This window comes from Bos javanicus, chromosome 8 (assembly GCF_032452875.1).
Source record: "Bos javanicus breed banteng chromosome 8, ARS-OSU_banteng_1.0, whole genome shotgun sequence".
NCBI classification, from domain to species: Eukaryota; Metazoa; Chordata; class Mammalia; order Artiodactyla; family Bovidae; genus Bos; species Bos javanicus.
In genome coordinates this window covers 24,307,514-24,330,844 of record NC_083875.1, presented here as the reverse complement: position 1 = coordinate 24,330,844, position 23,331 = coordinate 24,307,514, and the positions used below count along the sequence as shown (strand labels likewise).

Here is a 23,331-nt window from a genome sequence, read left to right as displayed (position 1 = left end):
AAATTTACCTGGCAAATCCTCACCCAGTACTACAGTAAACAACCTATGACTGCTTGTTGAAAATATAATTTTTATTTGGAAAGAAAAAATTCACTGTAGCAGCAGCAAACGGCTCTTACCCCAAGCTAAATAACAACAGTAAAATGAAATATTAAAGGTCTGTTAAGAGAATGGAAAGCTCTGAGATTTTCACTGTCCCTCCTCCAGAGTTTCTTTTGCTCCACAAAAATAATTTTAATCAGATGGGAATGGGGTGAAGAAAAAAAAAAACTGCCAACAGAAAGAAGTATAGTTTCAGTGTGAGTACAATATTAAACGTCCTAAAAGCAGACAGTTCCTCAATAACGTAGCTTCAATAAAAACTTCCTAAACCCTTTCCTTTTTTGTTCCTTTGAGAAAATGGTGAAGCAATTTGCATTTACAGCTTAGTTCCTGTTTCCAAAATACCCCTTTAACTTTTTCTTTTCTCTTTTTATGGCAGGTATAAATAGCACCAAATTGTCAAATCACAGCTATTTTGTGTGCTACCTATACAAATAGGTCTGATTTCTGGCCAGCCATAAAACAATTACTGCCGAATTCCTCTGGCTCTTTGATATCCAGCTTGTCCACAGGGCTTCAAAGCTAGTCTCCAGGACTTTTCTTGGGGCACTGCAGAGAAACAACCTCAACAGAAACACAGAAGATAAAATGTTCCCACTCCTATAAACACACAAAGACATAACTACAGAAGTAAAATAATTCAGCAGCATTGTGGTGTGGTTTCTTCCCCACAAAGGAATGTAAGATGGCCAAGTACTCTGAATTATTTTTCAGCGATGGGAGCCAACTAGACTTTTTCCCCCTCATGCATAGGGGCATATCCCCATTTTCAAGCCACCAAAAATTAAGAATCACTTTGCTTTCAAAGAAATTTTCTGATTCACTAGAATAACATATCCCATGAGAACAGACTGGGCTTGAACGAAAGTTCAGCTTCTTAAGCACATACATAACTGTATATCACAGAATTTGTGCAATGTTGCAAAATGCATTCAAGCTAGGAGTTCTTTGTATAAGGTTAAATCTGATCAGAATATCAAGTAGAGGAAATTTATGGGTGATTGTACGTTTTGACTATTAATAGGACTTTATTACCACATGACTTATGAAAAATCACTACTTGTAATTAAATGGGATGGCACATACAAATACCTAATATACATAGCACACACATGTGTTCAGAGTGCCAGTCAGCCTATTTCCTATTAAGCCACAGCAAAATCAATATACATGTCTATTACAAGGAAATAAATGCTAACTTCCATTAGAGAAACTTCTAATTGGGCATCTTAGAGGAGTGACAAATATGATATAAAATCTCCCACTACCCAGGTTCATATAATAAAACTTTATCAAGGTTGACAGAAACACACATACATACATACTTATATCTATACCTATATAATATGCACCCAAAAAGACATCACTTTTTTTTAAATTCTTCCTACCAACAGCAGCATGCCAAATCAGTTTTCCCTTAACCCAATATTTTTGGCAGCTCTATCATATGCCAGTTAGGTGGAAAAAGTATTTCACAGATTAAGTAGCTGACAAACGTGATTCTGAATCAGAAGTATAAACGATAGTATCCTTGTAGTATGAAAAGAGACCATTTCAGACACTGCATAAATAGTAAAAACTACCTTCGCACCCCATACCTGCCTCTTATTTCTCTTCTCTTCTCTACCTGAAAAAAATCAAACACTTTTAAAATATTAATCCAGATTGGATTTCAGCACCCTTCCTTGACCTTATCCAGGGAACCACTTGTAGATATTTTTCCAAAGACAGAAAGCCATGTTGTTTTTTAAATCTACATAATAAATCAACTCTTAGTAGTACATAGATGAGCCTTCCTCATTATAACTGGAAAACTTACCACTCAAAATTGGAGCCACCTGTTTACAGCTCTGATCTCAAGTACATAGCTTTTATCTCATAGGTCAAATCTGGCACCTAACATGGGTACTAAATTTCCTCATAACAATATGATTATGTAATCTCTCACATTTAATTATATTTTTTCCCTTCTGGATTTTTTTTTTAACCTAGGCCAAATGCATTAACATACAACAAAATTCTCAACATGAATGATAAAAATGCATTAAAAGTAACCTTTAATCCATGCTATTAACTGATTTTATTCTATTTTGGCACGTTTGAAGTAACTCATCTAAGGATTAGTTAGGCTTTTCTACACTTCTTTTTTATCAGGTCTCTACCATTCTTGATTTAGTTTTGAGAGAAAAGGGTTTGCAAAAACTATAATAATCTCACAGCTGGAGATGGCTGGAAAGTCCGTTAGTACTCATTGTGCCCTTAATTTGCAGGAAGCCTTTGTGCTCTTCTACTCCTCGTTTTACATGCTGAGCAGTTTTCACTGATAAAGTACTTATAGACCAGTTATTTTAGATTAATGAAAAGCCCAGTAAAATTTTATGTAAAATGGCTGTGAACTTTCTCTTTAAAACACTGAAATGTACCTGCAGTCTTAATTGCAAGAAATTCTTAACCCTGATCACTTGCCTCAATAGTTTTCATGTGAGCAAGCAAGAGCAGTCTTAACATTTTCAAGAAGTATATTTTTCAAACAGAAGAGAAATCCAAAATTTTAAACTACGAATTCAGATTGAATGGCTCAAGCCTCAGGGCAAACACACTGATTTAATCACATAGCGGTAGGTTTCCAAATCTTGCCCTCTTTAGCCTGAACAATAAAGTATTTCCCTGCCCTTTAAACCTCTAGCAATAATGCAAACACATTATACAAAAGGAACCCAACATCATTGGGATTTTCAACATTATGACATCAATTTCAGGAGTAGATGGCATTGTTCTAATTTCACACTTATCCAAAACAAGATATTAAAGTCGAGGACTTAGTATTTCCTCTGAATTTCAGGCCCCCAAAAGGATATTTAAATATCCAATTATAATAGATTATAAGTCACACTCAACTTTCACAATTTTTAGAATTCCCTAAAGGTCTTCAGATACAAATGCAAAGTCTAACTTTGAAAGGTAAAAGCTGAAGTTTTTTAATCTGTCTGAATATAAGCAAAAATGTTGAGCTCAGTCATATTCAAGACATGAAACTATTGTAGTAGAGTGCTAAAATTACTCATTTTCTGCTATACTGCCTTCCCATAAATTAGAAGTTCAAATCATAATCACAGAGATTCATATCTAACACAACAAGTATATCACTCATACTGAAGAAAGTAAACCTATCTGCAAAGTAGAAATGATAGTATCTGAAACTAACAGGGTTAAACAATTTCTTTTGTGAGACCACAGGCAAAATCTACAGCAGCTGTCTAACTTTGCCTTTAACGATCATAGCAAAAGCTCAAGGAAGTGATCCAATACAGCGCTGGTCTTTAGTAACCAGATCGTTTCTATTTCATTTTCAGCCAGGGGACTGGATAATGAAAACAGAATTATTCCTCAGTCAGTAATTTTACTTGACAAGCTAATTTTCACCAACCTTTAACTTTTATTCACATATATAGCCAGAAGACCTGTTTCTTTTTTGTGTGTAGACAACCTTAATAACTTTTAAATACTGGCTACACAAGATAAACTTCAGACAACTATCACTTCTTTAAACCCACTTGTAAAAACTACTGGAAAACTTTTTAGCTATTCAAGGACTAGTACTGAGCTAATAAAGAAAAGGCAAACATTTAGTCATTGCTGTAAGCTGTTGAGCCACAGAGCTTTGAGTCTATCAGTGAAGAAAACTACAGAATTCATACCATTTTCATATGACCTGAAACAAGTGTATACTAATTTTTGTAAAAGAAACAAATTCTTTAAAAATTACAATTTTCCACCTAAAACTACTGACATTGTTTAAAACAAACAAAAATGCTCTCTCGTCATATATCATCATTCATTTATTTATCAATATATCTGAGATGCCTACTCCTAAATTCTCTCCTCAGCCTATGGAAAATAGATAGGTCAGACTTCAAACTAATCAGGACTTATATTTATTTTAAATAGAAATTCAATATTCTCCATAAATTAATTTTGTGAAGAATGTGAATAAGGAAAACAAAGTAATCAAATCAATAACCCAATAAAGTTATGTTATCACTAATGACAAACTTACACTAGATATTCCAAAGTAATTTTAAACTAAATTATGTAGGCATAGGCATGAGTGCAACATTCCCCATTTCCATATTTACAGAGCATAAGTACATGTATTGTTTTATTGACGTTTAAGTAAAAAGAATTGTTTTCTAAAAAGCAATTTTAATCCAGTATTTAATGTATCATTCCAATCCTGTGTGTTTCTACAAAGGTTTGGCCCAAAGCAATTTTGGTTTTAAATTTCAGGGTAGAATACATTTATGCTACTTGCCACAGCTAAGAGGTAATGCTTATAATAATACCTGATATCCTTTCTGATTATAACAGATCCTATCATTTTACACTATCTCCATAAGGAGAAATAAAGCTTCAATTAATAAACATTTGGAAATGACCATAGGTGTTGGTTTCCTAAAGGAGGAGAATTAAAACAAACAAACAGACACCTATGAACTAAAATATACACACAAATGAGTATTACTGAATTGACATATATACAAATGTCTTACTTGTTTTAAAAAGTAGAACTCAAACACTGAGTTAATATGTGTCATTTTTAGGGATTTAAGCCCTAAATTCTTCCAATAAAATTCAAATAAATTGGTTTGCCAGTAATTAACGATGGGACTTCAATAGTGTAAAACTACCTCTGTATATTCTCTATGGCTTGGGAATTTAACTAGTTATGTTCAATATAATACATTTAGTGGGTCTTGGAGCCCACTGCCTGTAAAAATCTCCCATGGAGATTCAAGACCACCCATTGAAAATAGTACGACATTATTGCCTCCAGCAAGAAGCGGGTACATAGGACTAGTTATTCAAGTCTTTTAAATACTATTTTATTGAGGGATTGTGGGAGGTGGGGGAGGGGGAGAAGGGGGATTCATGAGTGGATGGGGGAGAAAAACTCAGACACAGAAAAAAACAGCAATTTCTAAAGCAGAGGTTCCTATGGCATCCCCCTTCCTTATCCCACGCCCCTCCTTTTAAATAACTAGGTAAACAAAGTAATAAGTGCTCAATTTCAGAGAATTACATTATACTCCATCTGAACAGGCTACAAAGTACTTTTATTTGAAAAGCAGCTTCTCCTCTGTTACAAACAGTTTTACTCTGCATCAATTTCAGACAAGAGAAGATGACTAGGGAGATGGAGGTGGCATTAGGAAAAATTCACTCAGTGTCTTTCAATGCCTTAAAGAGTTGATCCAATAAAGATCCTTTAGAGGAAACTTTAAGTCTATTTTTTTCCTCCAAGTAAGCAAATCATACAGGAGGGCTTTTCTTTTCTAGGGTACTGCACCCTGTCTCTTTAAATTCCAGGCCTGCCCCATTTCCCACGCATTCAATGAAAGCAACACGTTTGCTGGCCTCCGGCCCACAATGTCAAGTAGTTTTCTTGCTATTGAATTTCAAGATTATTCTTTTGGATCATTTGCCCTTTAGTTTTAAGCACGCCAAAGCAAAAATAATGTCTTTCTACAATAACATAAAGAAAACTCTGAGGTCTTTACAAGTAGAGAACACCTTGTCCTTTAGTCTCCCTTTCACTGCAAAACCTGCTCCCACTCTATATGCTCCAAATAAGAGCCAGTCACACATTTTCTTGGTAGATCACAGCTTTGTCTGTCCTATAATAAAATTCTATGAGTATATTTATTTAATTTATGCCAAATTGGGAAGCTCTTCTTACAATCTGCAATATTCAAACCAAGTCTTCGTACTGTTGAAACTTTTAAGTCTTCAGTCTGGTCCCCTAAGTGTTCTTTTAAAGTTTTCAAAACAGTTTCAAAACAGGCACTTTATTTTCTATATCTGCAATTAAGACATCTACATAAATTAATTTAATTAGAACAATAGGAAGCAAACATGGTGCATTGTAATCAAGGTGCCAAAGAGTGGATTTTTCTCATTCACATACACACCTTAATCTTGACGAAAGGAATCCAGGCCACTCTGAATCCCATTTAGGATTCTCTCAAAAAGACCAGAAATAGTTAAAATAAAAATTTATCAGCAGAACTAAATTAAAGCTCTGTGAAATATACTGTTATTCCAAATGCTACCCAATAGAACTTAAAGTGGCAATCTTATTCAAGGAGCTAATAAAGAAATGCTCAAATCACCAACATCAATTTTTATATTTTACATTCTCAGGTAGAATTAATCTGGCTACCTACTGAATATAATTTATGATTTTTATCAATGCATCTAACACTAAAGGGAAAACAGTTTTGTTTTTATTTGACATACAGTTTTGCTATGCATTTGAGTATAATATACTTGTAATAGTGATTTTTTAATGTTAAAAAGGCAGAGATGTTTTCCCATTAATCATAATATTGTGGACTTAATCAGATAAACCAAGACTGCTAAGAGATCTTTTAAGACAACTAAAATCAACTCCCTCATTCTGCAGAAATTCCTTTATTTAGGAATATTTATATCAATCTATCTGCATTATCTATAAAACATGAAATTACATTTTATTTTCTTTTAACTTCTAGTTATTTTTAAAGCCTATATATTGAACAGTACTGAAACACCTTTTAATGCTAAATACTGTTTGTGTTTATGCAATTATGCATCAATTCTCCATCCAAAATCCTACTTACTTCCCTGCCCCAAACCTTACTTTTGCCTTGGTTTTGGAAGTTGTTTTTGTACCTTTTATTTCTCATAATTTAACGTTTAACTTCCAAATTATATACATGCATGCATGCTAAGTTACTTCGTCGTGTCCAACTCTGTGTGACCCTATGAACTGTAGCCTGCCAGACTCTCTGTCCATGGGATTCTCCAGGCATGGATACTAGAGTGGGTTGCCATGCCCTCCTCCGAGGGACTCAAAAACAAGAATTTCCAACTATAGATCCCATTTATTCCTAACACACCACCATATATCTAAGCATAATGACAGTCCTTTCATTTGCAGACAATTTTTAAGTCAGATGTAGGCTCTGGAAATTTTTCTACCACTATGCATCAAGATAAACATATTAATCAACAAAGTTATATTTATTAAAATTCTACAGGTTAAAAAAGGTCAAACTTCTCAAAACATTCCTAAGTACTCCAAAAGTGTATGTTCTACTGAAATAATAAATACAGTTGTCTTTCTGTTACAAAGAAAAATTTATAAATATATCAAGTACTTATATATCAAGTTAATCTGATTAGTTTTACACCTTAACACAATTGTTAAGAAAGGTAAGAATATGATTTACATGTGTCTCTTTAAAGGTTACAATCAACTTATGAAACATTTATACATATATTCATAGTAATATTAAAAGGAAACACTCAGAATGACAAGGTGGTTAAATTTCAAATAACAAAACATGAAAATGTTCCTTGGGGAAGACATTTCTGTTAATGCTTCAAGTGAGATTACTTTTTAAAAAAACTAAAAAGCTTATTGTAAACATATCCTTATGTACATTTAAGTATCTAGTTTAACTTTCACGTAAGTAGTATGTATCATTCAAGAAAGCTTGAAAAATCCAACAACTTTTTACTGGTGACAAGAATTTCCTGATATCCCACCTCTCAGAGATAACTTTCATTAACACTGTGTGAAGTATTTTCTTCCCATCTTTTCACTGATCTATTTTTATCTGTCATACAAATTCTCCAAATGTGGATAAAGATGAATAATTCTGGCCATTCGCCAGAAATTTTTAGTTCATAAAGAAAAATGAACTAAATCATACTAAAATCAATGATCATGATAAATCCAAAAAAAAAGCCTCCACAGAAAGATACTAAACCAAGTAGCATTAACTACAAGCTACTATCTAGCCTTTACAAGTAAGAAAATTCTCATTCATTTGCTACTCTCTTTAAAATATCTGCATTTGTGTATTTTGTATAGTTAAATTCTTGGCTCTAGTCAGTCACTCAACAAGTCCCATTAACAAGCTGGAGTGATAACTAGAATTATTTTTCTTTAACCTAAAAGTTATGCAGCATGTTGCAAGTGAAGACTGAAAGGGTACTTGCTTTTCAAGGCAACTTCAATTAAGCATCTGCATTATTAAACAGAAAAGTCCGGCAAATATGTTGAGTGATCAAAGATCTGACATACTTTCTTCTAACCTGTTCACCTGATAATGTAAGTCCAAGCCCCCACTTATTACTCTATTGATAATAGACATATAAATAGTTACCTGAAACATGATACTTTCAAAAAGCAAAACAAGTAACAAAATTTCAAGGTCTGGCTTATGTTATATGAAATTTTTTTTTTAAATTATCAGTCATCTTTCATGAAAAAACCCAAGGATCTAATGACCTGGTCAAGAGCCATATTAGAGGGAGAAGTTTCAAATAAACAGTCTCATGAGTTCCTGAACTGCTCCAACCTACAAGAAGTAGTTGAAAGTAGGTATAAATGGCACCAATATAGTCAGAAAGTAACTTTTCATAACCAAAACTTAACCACCTACTTGGTGAATTATCCACATTATCGTCTACTTCCCTGATATTCAACAAGTCTTTTACCCATTCCACTGTTCACACACCATTTAAGTAGTGTAATATTCCAAGATACTGAAGTTCATGTCAACATTTGGTCTTTTTTTTCTTTTTAGTCATTCTCCAAAGTGCTACACTTATAAAAAGTGAGAAATTAAACACATCAACACATGTCTATTGTCTAGCATGATAACCAATATATACCTGAAATGTAATAAATGGTAGGTATCTCATCATTATAAAAAAAACAAGGTAAATCATTGACACACTCAGAATGTATCCTTTTTTAAAAACCAAGGAAAAATAATATTTTAGAGCTGGAAAAGCCCACAGAGTTTTCTCAGTCCAAACACATCCCTTTTACTTCCCCCGGCCAGAGTCTTTTCTGCTGCATTGCTAAATACTGCTCCTACCAGTTACTGGAATACATCTGACTCCTATTTTTAAGCTAAAAGGCTAGTTCTATTTCACGGATTAAGTAATAAAAAAAAAAAAGACGGACCTGGCCAAGTTGCTCAAATTTGTTTTTAAAAAAGCACTTGAAGTAGGTAAGAAAGAAAAGGAGAAAAATTCACTTTTGCCTATAACTACTAAGCTAAAACAATTCTAGAAAATGTGATTCTGGGCCAACACAATGTTTTTTGCTAAATTCAAGTGGTGGTTCTGTTTACATGAAGTCAGTTATTAGAGGTACAGAGGAAATAAGTTTCAGAAGACTGAGTAATAATTTACCACTTAGAGGAGGGGACGCTTAATCAGGATTCTAACTCCTTCTGACTTCCGATAACCGCTTTGATATTATACTGTTGCCCGTGTCTAGACTACATTGATTAAAGGTATGAGTACTACCCATAGTGATAATATTGGTCCCAGCTCCTTGGATGTGTAACTCTAAGGCAGCACAAAAGAAACAACAGATACATACGCAAGGAGAAATGAGCACGGGACTAGCTGAAACATGTAACGCATGCTTTGTGTTCCCTGTGGTGAAGAAGGTAGCTCCCCACTTCCCTGTACTACTTCTGGGCATAAGTAGGAAAAGGTATAAAATGAGCATCTCTGATTAGACAATCTGGAGCTATGTCAACATTTTACGTAACTTATCCTACCAAAGGGCTTCCCAGGTGGCTCAGTGGCAAATAATCCGCCTGCCAAGGCAGGAGACACAGGAGATACGGTTTCAATTCCTAGGTTGGGAAGATCCCCTGCAGTAGGAAATGACAACCCACTCCAGTGTTCTTGCCTGGAAAATTCCACAGACAGAGAAGCCTGGCAGGGTACAGTCCATGGGGTCGCGAAAAGTCAGGCACAACTGAGCACCACACACACACATATCCCACTATTAATAAGAGCAACCAAATCCCAGTGGCCTGGACTCTGTTTTTCCATAAAAGTCAGTACAAAACAGCTGCTTATATTATAGGAACAAGGAAAGAACCCAAATGAAGAAAAACATTTCGTAAAATAGAAGAATATTTCTTCAACACAAAGGAAGCTTTCATTATTCAGCAGCTCATATCAATGGAGTACTTCGGGTAGAAGGTATGGATGACACGAAGTCTACAATGAACCTTGGTTTGTTTTTTCACGGTTCTATGTAAATGAACTTTGTTTTTAAACATTCCAAGTGTTATAAATGCTTATCAAAATAAATAGACACATGGAATCATCTGATCTTAATCTTCCCCAATACTACCCTGGGGAGGAAGGGAAGACGACTACAAAACCTATCCGCAAAAATTAAAGGCATCATGCAGATTAAATTTATATCCAGAAACAGTAGAAGAAAGTAAATCTCTTCACTGTCTAGGCCACTATTATTGTATTAATATTTTAGGAAATCGTTCATGTATATTTTGCCCTTAAAAATCAATACTTCTACATAGCATTTGGCTTAGTATTGATGGGAAAATAATGATTTCTGCTGGAAAGGAACAAAGAAAAACATTCATATTTGGCAAAATTAAATATATTAAAATGTATTTGCTCTGAAAATATCAATCTTCTAACATGGGTCATAACTAATTACATTCAACTGATCATCTTTATAATCACTTATGAACATTATTTCAAATACATGGACCTCAGAATTAAGCTCAGTATAAGCCATAATTTTCTTTCATAAAAAACGATGCACTGATTTTATCCAAAAAAGGTAACTGTTAACTACTGACATACCAACTAAATCACACCCAGATGCTAGACTCTTTGGGCCTTGATCACTACAAACTTAACACACTTAAGTTAAAAGGATTAGGTTTTATTTCTTAAAACAATGTTCTATATCCTTCAAGGGGCTGGAATCTTACCATGGAGGTGGTGGGGGTGGAAAATATCAGGGAATACCTACCATTCAGAAGCAATTTCTCCTAAAGATTTAATTTCAAAGGAAAACCTTAAATTAATCCATAAAATGAATTTGATTTTACCCAAAAGTGGCTATGGAGAACCTCTTCGTTTTAAATGGCATCTACCATGGTTACCACCACTTAATTAAGTCCTAGATCATGTCTACAAAAGCAGTTATGGCTGAACATTTGTCTGCTAATATAAGTGAATAATTACTCAGTGTTTTAAAAGTAAACATTTACCACCATTTATTACTAGTTATCTTTGCACCAGCACACTTGTGACTCATTGTGTCTACATGCAAGATCACTTCACATTTCTAGGCTTCTGATTAAAAGTAAAATGAGAGGGTAAACAAAGATGAAGACTCTCAAGAGTCCTTGCCAACTCTAAAAGACACAAGCACACTGAAGGCAGGGACCGCCTCTTTCTGTTATTTCCATCTCCCCCAGTCTTTTCACTGCATCCTGCACATACAAAGCCTGTTGGTTAAGCACATTACCATGCCCACAAATTATATTCTTCCACAAAACCCCAAAACCAGACAGGAAAACAAAATAAAACAAATCAATTTGACAAAATTAAAAACTTATGTATGACAAAAAGATACCATACATTAGGATACCAAGAAACAGAAACAAAAATGGGACAAGATGTTTTCCACACAAATAACAAAGAATTAACATCCCACAGATAAGGAAAATCTTTTTTTTTTTTTAAGACAGAGGATAGAAAAAGAAATCAATATAGGCAATCTCCCTCTGTTTCTAAAGAGGGAATGTAAATGGTCAGTAAGCATATAGAAAATGCTTAACCCCATTAGGAAACAGAAATGCAACTGAAAACAAAAAGACACTACTGCAACTAATAACAAAAATGAGAAATTTTAAAATATTCAATGTTGGCAAAGATGTAGAAAAAATGATACTCATTCCCTGACAGAATATAAACTGTCACAACTACTTTGTGGAGCAATCTGACAATGTCTATTGCAAATGGAAACACACACAGCTGGTATCCTAGACCTATATCCAAAATCTTGCTCATTTGCACAAGGTAACAAGTACAAAGATATTCACTGCCCAGAACAGAAAATGACCCATATATTGCTTAATGGAACAGAAAAGTTAATAGAGAACATACTCCTAAACAAAATACTAAGCAGAAAAAATTAAAGGGAATGAATTGGGTCTCTAAAGATAAAATGGGGAAAGGTTCAAGATGTACTGAGGCCAAGAGAGGTGGGGGGAGCAAGACACAAAATGATTTATTCATTGAATTGAATAGTTTTTGCACAATCTTATGAATATACTAAAAACACTAAATTTTCCACTTTAAAAAGGTGAATTTTTTGGTGTATGGATTATATCTCAATTGAAAAAAATGATTCACCCATTATGATACACTTCATGAAGATTTTAAGACACAATATACTATTACCTGTAGCAGAATAAATGTGCAAATGTACATAAATAGATGGGGAAGGGATTGAAGACTTGGAAGAAAAGACTGGGAATCATTTAAAAACTTGAGCCATATCTATAATACTTAATTCTCTCAAATCAAACAAGGAATCAAATAAGAAAAAATGAGCCAAAAAGGACCTACTATATAGCACAGAGAACTCTACTCACTATTATATAAAGACCTAAATGGGAAAAGAATTCAGTAAAGAAGAGATATAGGTATATGTAAAACTGAATCAGTTTGCTACATACTGGAAACTTTCACAACATTGTTAATCAACTATACTCCAATATAAAATAAAAAGTTAAAAAAGTAGGATAAAATGTAAATATATGTTCATTCTCAGTAAAGGGATGTGAATGTTTATGATATTATTCTTTCCTTTGTGTTTTCCTATACCTCCCTTTTTTGAGAATACAAAAAGGGCTCAAAACAAGCATTATCACCAACAGCAAATGGTAAATATGTCTACACAAAGATATGTGGCACTACTAATCAAATAAATGCAAATAAAAATGAGGTATCAGTTCATGCAGCAGATTGGCAAAGATTAAAAAAACCTTTTAATCCCTAGTACTGGCAGCCATGTGGGGAAATGGGCAGTCTCCCAACTCCTAAGGAAGTATAAACTGGTACAATCTTTTTGAAGGGAAGTTTGGTAATGAATGTCAAAATGTAAAATCTATATACATAAGGAAATTATTGGAAAAACCATAAAAATGAATGTCAAGGATGTTCATCAGAGCATTATTTATAACAAATTAGAAATGAGAACAATATAAATTTTCAAATAAATAAATCTATATTTAATGTGATACCATCGAATTCAGCTTTAAAATGATATCCCACCACATACCATGAGGGCAAGAATGCTCATCTGTGTTTTATCCCCAACTTCTAGAAATACTCTAGGCACATGATAAGAGCTCCGAAAACCACTTGCTGAATAAATTATAATTTAAAGTTAGTTTTTGTGTGTATACAAATATAAACATAATTATAAAAAGATGCCTACCAAAATATTAATTATGGTTATCTATGAAGAATTTTCAAGTAACTCCTTTCTTGATATTTCTATGGTTTGATTTTTCTACAGTGAACATATATGTATAAGTTAGAAAATACAATTTTAATTTGTATATAAAAATTAATATATGCATTCTTCATAAAGGCTAAACTGTAAAATTGTGCAATGTAATGTCTCACTGTGTAATGTAAGGTATCACACTTTCTATGATAACATAACAAAAACTTGTCAATTACCTGTAACATCATCTATGGGAAATTATTTACCCAAAAACTCTTTTCAGACAAATCATACTCCCAAAAGCAAATATAGCACTACAAAATAATGAGAACCACAAAATATAAGAGAAAACAAGATTAATGGATTAAAATAGCTGTTATGAGGAAGAGAATGAAGTAAAGAGATTCTGGCCACACACACAAAATGTTTTAAAAGAATATAAATTTGTATCACTGAGACAAGAGAATCTCTCCTACATATTAGTAGCTTCGTTGAGAAGTGAAAACACAAAAGTGGAGGGGAAAAAAAACTACAGAATTCTGTATTATTTCTATTGGGACAGTGTGAAACATTGTTTTAGAGATCAAAAATATCCTGAAATCTGGCCAATAAAGATTAAAGTCCAGTAAGTTCAGTAATATATTGAGTCCTTGCTTAATTACATAACTGCTATAATTGTGTTTAACATTTCCCCCGTTCCCAAGTATCTAAACTTTTCCAAGTTCTCTTTTGAAGACTTAAGTCACTAAGAGATTAAAAAAAAAAAAAAAGACACCAAAAAGTTCCACATCTTAGAACTGTAAAAGCTGTGTTAAGTACTGGGTATCATTGTATTAGATGATCAGGAAAATAGCTAAAGGGCTCAGGTTGGTCCATGGAAGACCATTAGAAGGAAACTTCAAAGAGCCAAGAGAAGGAACAAAAAAAATCTTTAAAGAAAAATTATAAAACTGACTGATCTCCCAGCTCTGTCTACCTCCCAAAGGTACTTCTACAGAGGGTTACCCAAAATAATAGATATAAAAGGCTTCTGCATCATAAAACGGACAACAATGTTAACTATAAAATATAGTCAGTAAAACCAAATTTGGATTTTCCTTCTCAGAAAAAAAAAATGTGTTAGATAATTGTTACACTGGAATTTAACCGTGCAAATACCTTGGAAATTTTACCCTTTCTCATTCCACTAAATAAGTATTTTTATTAGCAACAATGATAGTGGTTACAAGGAAAATCACCTTCCACATCTTAACAGAGCTGTTTATCTGTGTCAGGTAGTATTGTGATTATTTTATATCAGAGGTTCACCGAGTATAAGTCTGCGGATCCCAGGATGCCCATAACCTTTTCCAGGAACTGGCAAAATTAAAACTATTTTTATAACAACTCCAGGACGTCATTTGCCATTTCACCCTTGTTCTCTCATAAGTGTACAGCAGAGTTTTCCAAAGGCTACATGATGAGTGGTAACACCACAGACCAGATACAGAAGACAGAAGCAGATCCAGTTGTCTTCTATCAAGCAAAACATTTAAGAGACTGCATACAAACACAAATAAAATGATGCTACTCCTCTCACTTTTCTTTTTGTTTTAGAAGATAATTTTTCATTAAAATAGTATCTATACACTCATCTAATGGGCTGATGATTGTTATTCATAAATTAGTAAGTAATTTGTTTAAACCATTTCTGGTTGATTTCAAATACAGGCAATATTAATACATACAATTTACATAAAAATTCGTAAATCTAATTCCTCCTCACCACTGGTCAACAACATCTACCCAAGAAAGTTCAAGAGCACTTTTAGAGAACTACATGGTAATCCATGTCCAAAAGGCAGTAGTATTTACTTTCGTTGTTTTGTCTTAAAAAGTAATGAGTGCTCATTTGAAGGCTTTAAATGTAAAGAATTAACATTTATCTTTAAAAAAATCAAACACTACCAAAAAAAAAAACCTCTCATCACCACCAAGACCATAGCATCCACTTAAGAAAACTATTAGTAAGAGTTTGATGTTCATTCATCCAGAATTTATTTTATCCACATACATACATATACTTTTTATCTGTATAAGCACATTTTTTAAATGGGATTACGTTGATTATCTTATTTCACCTAACATCTCTTAAAGATCTTCCTGCATCTACAAATAGATTTACCCTCTTTTTTAAATAGATCACCAAGATCTAACTGTACCCCACTGAGGTCCCTTCTATGGATTGCTTCCAAATGTTTGCTATCCAAATACAGTCCAAAAAAATGCTGTAACTCTGTGGAGTTGTGAAGCCATATCTGTTGGAAAATTCCTAGAAGTAAAATTGCTGGGTCGATGTGCATAAACATTTAAAATCTTAATAGATTTTGCCAAATGTCCTCCAAAATGTCCGTGCCCAATTTATATTCTTACTAACAGCACGAGATTTCCTCTAGCAATTCAGCTTTTTAAATGCGCTTTGGTAAATTATACTTTGTGTTGCTTCAAAATGTCAAGCTGTAAAACTGTTCTCACTGGTCATCTTAATTCCATACAGAATTCTACACAAATCTCGTAACACTCACTGACTGTATCAGTATAGTCACCCACTTTTTTTTTCTTCTATAAACCTTTTAAATATCTCAGGAGACAAAATGCACCAGGTGCACACAATATTTTCAACTAGTAAGCCCTTAAATTTTAGATACCCTGATAAAAAGTTATTCAAACTATTTCGGAAGACTAACACAAATCAGAACTACACAGTAAAACCGGGCTCAAACACTTAAAGGAAAGTTACAAGTACAGATTTACTGCGCTTTATCTGCCCACTCAAAGGACTAAGGCTGCAAATAATAAGCTATCAAATCATACCAGTGGCCAAATTAGCTTACATAAAATAATAAGCAACAGATTTCATATCGTAAATGTCAATGGAACAGATTGCAATAGTAAGGATGGCAGTAATTGAAAAGAAAGTTCACTCAAATTCACATCATACTGAAAATGAAAACATTAATATTTTAAATGAAATGTTTTGAATGTGACTATTCATTTCAGTCATACCAGACTATTATAAATCTGTGCTAGTAATAAATAAGATATAGTCTTTTTTTGCAAGCAGATAGTTTTAAAATGCATTATAGTTTGACATGCCTATTCTGTAAATGGCTAATGGATATTCCAGGCTGCACTATTTTATCAAAATCTCCTTTCTAGGATTTTGTGCTAGTAGTTTTAAATGAAACTGTCTTTAGGACAGAGTAAAACCTTATCAATTCAAGTCCAATTAGTTCAGTTTTGAAATGGCATATGTACTTCTCAATGGGCAACAAGTTGAATTTACTGTAATTTTTTCCCCTATAAGTTCTCATAATATTACTATAGAATAAAGGAAATCAACATGAAAATCAATTTGCTTTTCCAAACCAAAGATTTATGAAACTAAGAACTCATTCATCTTAATGGCTTGAGCAGTTCATCCTCAGATCTAAGTCCACTTCTGTTTATCAACTACCATACATTTTGGAAGTGACTGAAACTGGTATTATTAATAGCCATTTACAGTTTACAGCATGCATTTCTTGTAACTCAGATTTCTCACAAAGCCATTTGCAGTTTCTTCCATTTTCAATCCCCTTATTTATAGATCTATAATATCAAATATATAACACTTTAAAAGGTACAGAAGTAGACTTAGAAATGCCTGGCATTCTTATTCTGGATTTATTCTTATCATTTCAAAAGACCTCATAAGCCAAAAAATAAGTCCCCAGGATTAAGTGGCATGTTTGGTGTTACTTGAATTTACAACTAACTATTCCCAATGAACAGAGAAACCTTCTCTTGCAATCTGAATCATGTGTAATTACAGTATGACAAGGTCTCTCCTGGGCTATGTAAGCTGGCATTTTTCCCAGGACTTGTCACATCATGGGAAGCACACATACAAATAAAAATCCAAAAATAAACATTTTGAAACAATGGCTTATAGACTACATCAAGAAACTCCACAATTGAGAATAAAAATTGAAGAACCCTACCAACAAGCATACATCTCTCACTAGAGAGGTCTGAGAAGACCTTGGTGTTATCAAACCACTTACCACACCTAGCAACAAAACTCCCAGGTGTGGGCTGTGCAGGCAGCACTCTCATGTCCCCTCAGGCTGGACAGAAAATCATTAAGTATGGGAAATAAAAGGAGACATCACCACACACACCCACTGAAGCAGAGAAACAGTGGTGAAATGTGGAGAGGTTGATCACCTCTAATTTCATAATACCAATTTGTGGATTGTTAAGCAGCCTAAACAAAGTTATCTTAAGAGCTACATCTTCGGCCAACTGGCTTAGTTTCCCTAATACAATAAATATTGCTTTTTTGTTGTTGTTGTTAAGGGTGTTTCACCTGGAAGTGAACAGACAGTCAAGTAGTCCTAACAGTGTGTACCAAGCAAGGATCTTAGAAGGTGGTTTCTTTTGTTTAAACTCCTCTTCTGTGGCTCTATGGACAGATGGAAAACAAAAAACAAGATCCCAAGAAACATCAGACCCAACCTCAGAGAGGGACAGAAACTTGACAATACTCATCTTCATCACAGTTCAGAGGAAAAATTAAGTATACTATCTCTGGCTATCTTCTGATACAAAGTGCTAACAAAATCTAAATGTTATTTCCAATAGGCCATGCATATCCCTACCCCTCTGTAAGAAGCTGGACTCATTTATTAACCAACCAGCAAAGCCCATCAAATTCAACTGTTGGAGTTTTCAAGAGCAGATGTAAAACAAACCATTATAGGCAAAACATACACTCCTAAGACCCATTACAGGAGCTCTGGAAACAAAAATAAGCGTCAACACAAACCTCTGCCACCTCTAAGGCACACATTTCTCCTTTCTTTATTCAAGCCCTTGAATGTTCAATAATTTCCACCCGTAACTCTAAGCAGAATGGATTTATTATGATGTTAAGCTAAGAAACTGCAGGAGTTCTAGATGCCAATAAAGATTACGGATCAAATGGAAGATAACTGCTAACCATTGTGTCCACTTAGATAAATAAACCTGATCACAAACAAAGCACCTTACTGTATTACCTCCACTAATCCAACTAAAACAACAGGTCAGTAGCTTTCCAGAGACTGAAGGGACCAGAAATTGGGATTTCTCAAACCCTCTTTATATGTCTTGTAAAGTAACACTCCGTTCCTCTTTTTTCCAAAACTGTCCTTTATGGAAAATGTTTTGAGACCTCAGAGGCTGAGCAGAATTATGCAAACCAGACACCAAGGCTGCTAAAAACCAAGGTGAGGGAAGACTGAAGAAGGCAAGACAACGCCATTCCTCTGAAACTTAGCTTCGACCTCTGGCAGGGACCCTCTCCCCTGCAGATCACATCGGGCAAACACTTATGAACGTGGCTCAAAATCGAATGAGCAATCAACTGCCATCGGGGGGCTAAGGCGCCCTGCTCCCCCCACTCCCAACTGAACATAAAATTCTGGCGGTGGGAGGTCGGGGTGGATAACCCACAAAAAAGAAAAGTCTGTGACAGCTGGCACCTAACGCTTCACACAAGGAGGAAGGCAGAGAGGATCCTAAAGACAGGCGACTTCTCAAGACGGAACAATAACTACATCCCATGCATCCTCTGCTAACAACACAGGTAAATCTCAATTTCTCTAGGTTTAAAAAAAAAAAGTGCAAGCTGTTTATTCCCTCCAGCCCCACTCCCCACGCCTCCAAACCCAGCAACTAATTGCAGTTTCCCCGCAGAACCCGCGGCTAACCCCAGAGGACCGGTGAGAGCTGGCTTGGGATGAATAAACACTCGACACCTGACGGTCCTTTCTCTGCGGTGACTTTCAAGGAGCCGAAGTGGCGCGCGCGCGGGCGGGAGCGGGGACCTGGCCAGCGCGGCGCCGCGCACCCCGGTCCCGAGCTACGCCGGCGAGCGCGACGCGGGGGGCGGGGAGAGGGGCAGGGGGACCGCCCGGACCAAGCGATTGTTTCCACCGCCAGCAAAGACATTTTTTATCAAGCTCCTTTTGTATTCGAGCCCTACCTCTTTTTGGCCTAGGAAAGCTTTCGTGCAAGTGGAAGACGACTTTCTCCACAAAGTGCTGTATGTTACTGTGCTCCGGACCGCGCACGAACACCATCCAGTCGTGGGTGAAGCCCTCCACGGTGGGTTTTTTCCTCACCTGGGCGCGGTGCCCCAGCTCCAGCTTCACCTGCACGGCACACTGCGGGCAGGGGGGAGGAGAGACAGCCGTGAACAACAGGAAGGCGACCGTTCGACACTGAACATTGCGCCTGACATTTTTTTTTCCTCCTTCTTGAAACGCACATAAAAGGAAACGGCAGTGCCCTCTGCATCCACGTTTCACGCGCGTGGGCGCGCACACCCCACACCCCCAAATGCAGCCTATCCGGCCTGCCCGGCCCCCGGCACCCCCGGGCCCGCATCCATACAGGCCGGGATTGTAACGGAATGTTACCCCCGATTGGGAAGGGGGTCCGGTGGTCGGGGCGGGGGGCGGGGGGGGGGAGGGTTAAGAGAAGCCAGCACACTCAGCCACTACAAGCACGACAACGAATGCATCGGAAACAAATTAGAGACAATTAGGAGGCGATGCCGGGGCGGTTGCCCGCCGTGGGAGGGGAGGTAGCTAGGACACCCGAAGGGGGTTCTCGCAAGCCCCCACCCCGAAAGTGCTGCGGCGACAGACACACGCCGAGGAAGTCTTTGTGTACGTGTGTGTGTGCGTGCGTGTGGAGCGCTGTGCCAGGCGGAATGGAAACTACAAGCTGCCTCTGCCGATGGGCACAAACTCCCGTGTTCTTACCACGGGGTTTGTGCACAACAAAAATGAGACGTCGTCACACACACACGCACACACGCCCGCAGGAAAACACGCCGAGGCGTCCATAACTTAATGCACCCCGCACCCCCATCGAAAAGCCCCACGCGATCGGCGAGACCAGCCTAAGAAAGCCCCCGCAACACACTTCCAAGAACCAAAGTGGCCCCAAAGTACCTCCCACCTCCCCCCAAAAATGAAATTCAGAAAGGCAGGGCGGCGGGCGGACAGCCGCGGAGCCCCGACTGCGCACAGCCCGGCGCGGGGGCAAAGTTGCGTGCGGCCCAGCGGCTGTCAGCCCGCTCACTCCGGCTCACACTCGCGCGCCGCGGAGAACGCACCATCGTAGCGGCCGGCGAGGCTGCTCGCCGCGTCCCCCGACTGTGCCCGCGGCTCCCGGCGGCGGCGGCGGCTGAAATATGGCTGAGTTATTATTCGCCTCCTTCCACCGTGTGTGTGTGTGTGTGTGTGTGTGTGTGAGTGCGCGCGTGTGAGCGAGAGTGCGCTTCTTGCGATTGCAAAGAGGCGAGGAGGGAGGGAGGCGCGGGGGGTGGAGGGGCGAGTGTGTGTTAGTGTGTGAGTGTGTGTGTGTGCGCGCGCGCCGGGGAGGGGGGTGAGAGGGAGGGGAACGGAGACTGAGGGAGAGGCAGCAGCTCCCTGCAAGCCGTACCAACCTTTCTCTAATTGGAACCGCTGAGCGCTGGCGCTGTCTGGGCTGCGGTGGCGGCGCAGGGCGAGGGAGGAAAGGCGCGGGGGCGGGGGGGGGAGTCTTTTATTATTATTTTTGCAGGTACTTACCGAGCTAGCCATGCCTGGGGGCCCGGAGGTTTGCTGGGGTGTTGTGTGGTACCCCCCCTCCCCCGCCCCCCTCAGCTGTAATTCATGAAGAGGCTGCTATGAATGAGAGCGCGCCCAGGAGCGGAGGGTAGATGGCGGACATTCTCTGCCTTTTTCCCCCCGCGATCGCTTGCTCGCTCGCTCGCTCGCTTATTAAACTCAGCCCCAAAAGCAAAAGCAGCAGCAGCAGCAGCAGCTCCAGGGCCAGAGGATGAGATTCCGGAGCATGCGCCGTGGCGCCTGACACCGGGGCTCCGAGCCTCACGGGGCGGAGGGAGGGCGCGCGGGCGGGGCGGAGCGCGCGGGGAGGCCGAGCGAGCGAGCCAGGGGGAGCTCGAAAGAGCCAATCACCGGCCACCTCCCGAAACCCGGGCTGCCAGCACGGCCACACTGGAACGCCTCGCTTAAAGTAACAGGTTCCTGCTGGGGGGTGGGGAGGGGGGCGGGGAGGGGGCGCTGGAGTGGGGAGAGGGGCCAGCTGGGGAGCCATCCCAGTCTCTGTGTAAACTGCTCTCTCCCTACAATAAAAAACGGATTAAAACTGCTGGAATGTAGCCACTGCTTAGAGCCCCCAGCCGCCGGAGAAAGGGTGTTAAATTAAGTCTTTGGCGTTAGTTAGCACGCTCCGGGAAGGGAAGGGGTTTCTTTTACTTTCCACCACGTCTTTTTTATGGTTTTGTGCTGAAAAGGCAAGAACTCACACCCAAACAAACTTATTTAAAGACAGAGCGAGAGAAATGCCACCCTTTCAAACAGCATCTAAAAGCAATCGCTCAGTTTTATAACCGGCAATGATTCCCTGGCCCCCTTTCCCATCCTCTCACCCCGCCCTTCTGCTACCGCTACCGAAAATTTTAAAATGAAATGAACAAGAGCAAGAAATAAGAAGGCTATTTCCTTCCCAGGGAACGCCTCCTGCGTTGGTAATCCACAAACGGGAGGCACCACAAAGCGGTGCCCAGGTGAATCGCTAGATACCTGGGAGTGCTGGGTGCGGACCTTCCGGGACCAGGCTGGGAGTTGTATTTTGGGGAAGGGTCCCACTCCTGACAGCCTGCTGGGTTGCATCAGAACGTGAAAAATTGTCCCCTAAGGACGCGGGGGGCAACTGGGAGTCTTAAAATAGCAGATAAAGTTAATACTGACTGTAATGTGCATAAATTGGATTATAATCTTTAGGCGTATTGGTGACAGCTAACGTAATCCATCTCTGGGTATTAATCCTGTTAGGCTCCCGGGTGATAACCAGTCGCAGGAGTGTTCCCAGAGTCGCGCTTCTACAAAGGTTTCCACTCGGATTTTACTTGGTCTCGGTGGCCGAGGTAGAACAGCGCAGACACGCGTGGGGCGGGGTAGAAGGACTGACTAGCTTCCTTTAGCAACACAGACAACCTTTACAAAGGAAGCGGATAAGATCTAGACGATTGATTTGAAAGTGAAAGATGGGTGTAACTTCGGTTCGTTATAGAAGGATCGTTGCATCTTCCTAGCCCTCATTCCTTTTTTTGCTCCCTTTATCTTCTTTCTTTTCTCCCCTTTTTCCTACCTCCCAACTTCTTTCTGAATCTTTCCCCTGGTTTCACTCTCTTCTCCCTGTCTTCCCTCTTTACTTGCCTCTCTTTTATGTTTTCGGCTCAACTATATTGCTTTCTTCTTTTCATTTTTTTCTTTCTTAAAACCACGAAAGCAAGTTGTCTGGGCCCTTGGATTAAAGAGAGCGATATAGGGAAAAGGAGTTAGCTGGGACATCGGGGATCCTCGATGTTAATTTGTCAGTCCTTCCAGCTGCTCACATGACGATAACCAGAATTAGATCGGACCGCTTCGGGCCAATTTTAATTTCCACTGCAAGCCTCCAACTTGAGTGGCTTGAACCCCTAAAACTGATACTCTGCTCTCTCCCACTTACAACCAAGAAAGCTTTTACCGGTGGATCCCAATTCCTCCCACCATTTTACTGGACCTAGTAAAATAACTGGACCTAGTGAAATAATGGAGAAAACCGTTGCGGATAGAAACATTTTAATCCAAGTCCAAGAATTTAGATTCTCAACTGACCTACATGTACACTGATGCATGTCATCTTGCAGGCATATGTGTGGTTGTGTCTGTTTTTGTATATAAGAACTAAGTTGACATGCACCCAAACAAACTGTGTGTTAGGATCTAAGTGAAGGGTGG

The 23,331-nt window shown here is 38.2% G+C and overlaps 1 protein-coding gene across 2 annotated transcripts in view; it reads right to left on the bottom strand.

Annotated features, from left to right (window-relative positions):
* MLLT3 (MLLT3 super elongation complex subunit) overlaps window positions 1-21,406 on the bottom strand; it is a 291,192-nt gene extending 269,786 nt beyond the window's left edge. Inside the window, exons 1-2 of one of the 2 annotated variants that reach the window (XM_061425188.1) lie at window positions 21,112-21,406; window positions 19,515-19,695 (exon numbers count right to left, since the gene is read on the bottom strand). In XM_061425188.1, the coding sequence (XP_061281172.1) occupies window positions 19,515-19,695; window positions 21,112-21,123 (193 nt within the window). In that variant the 5' untranslated portion in view covers window positions 21,124-21,406. Of the gene's footprint in view, window positions 1-19,514; window positions 19,696-20,654; window positions 20,893-21,111 lie in introns of those variants that run through there. The other variant, XM_061425189.1, reaches the window with a different exon arrangement.
* Window positions 21,407-23,331: the final 1,925 nt, after the last annotated feature.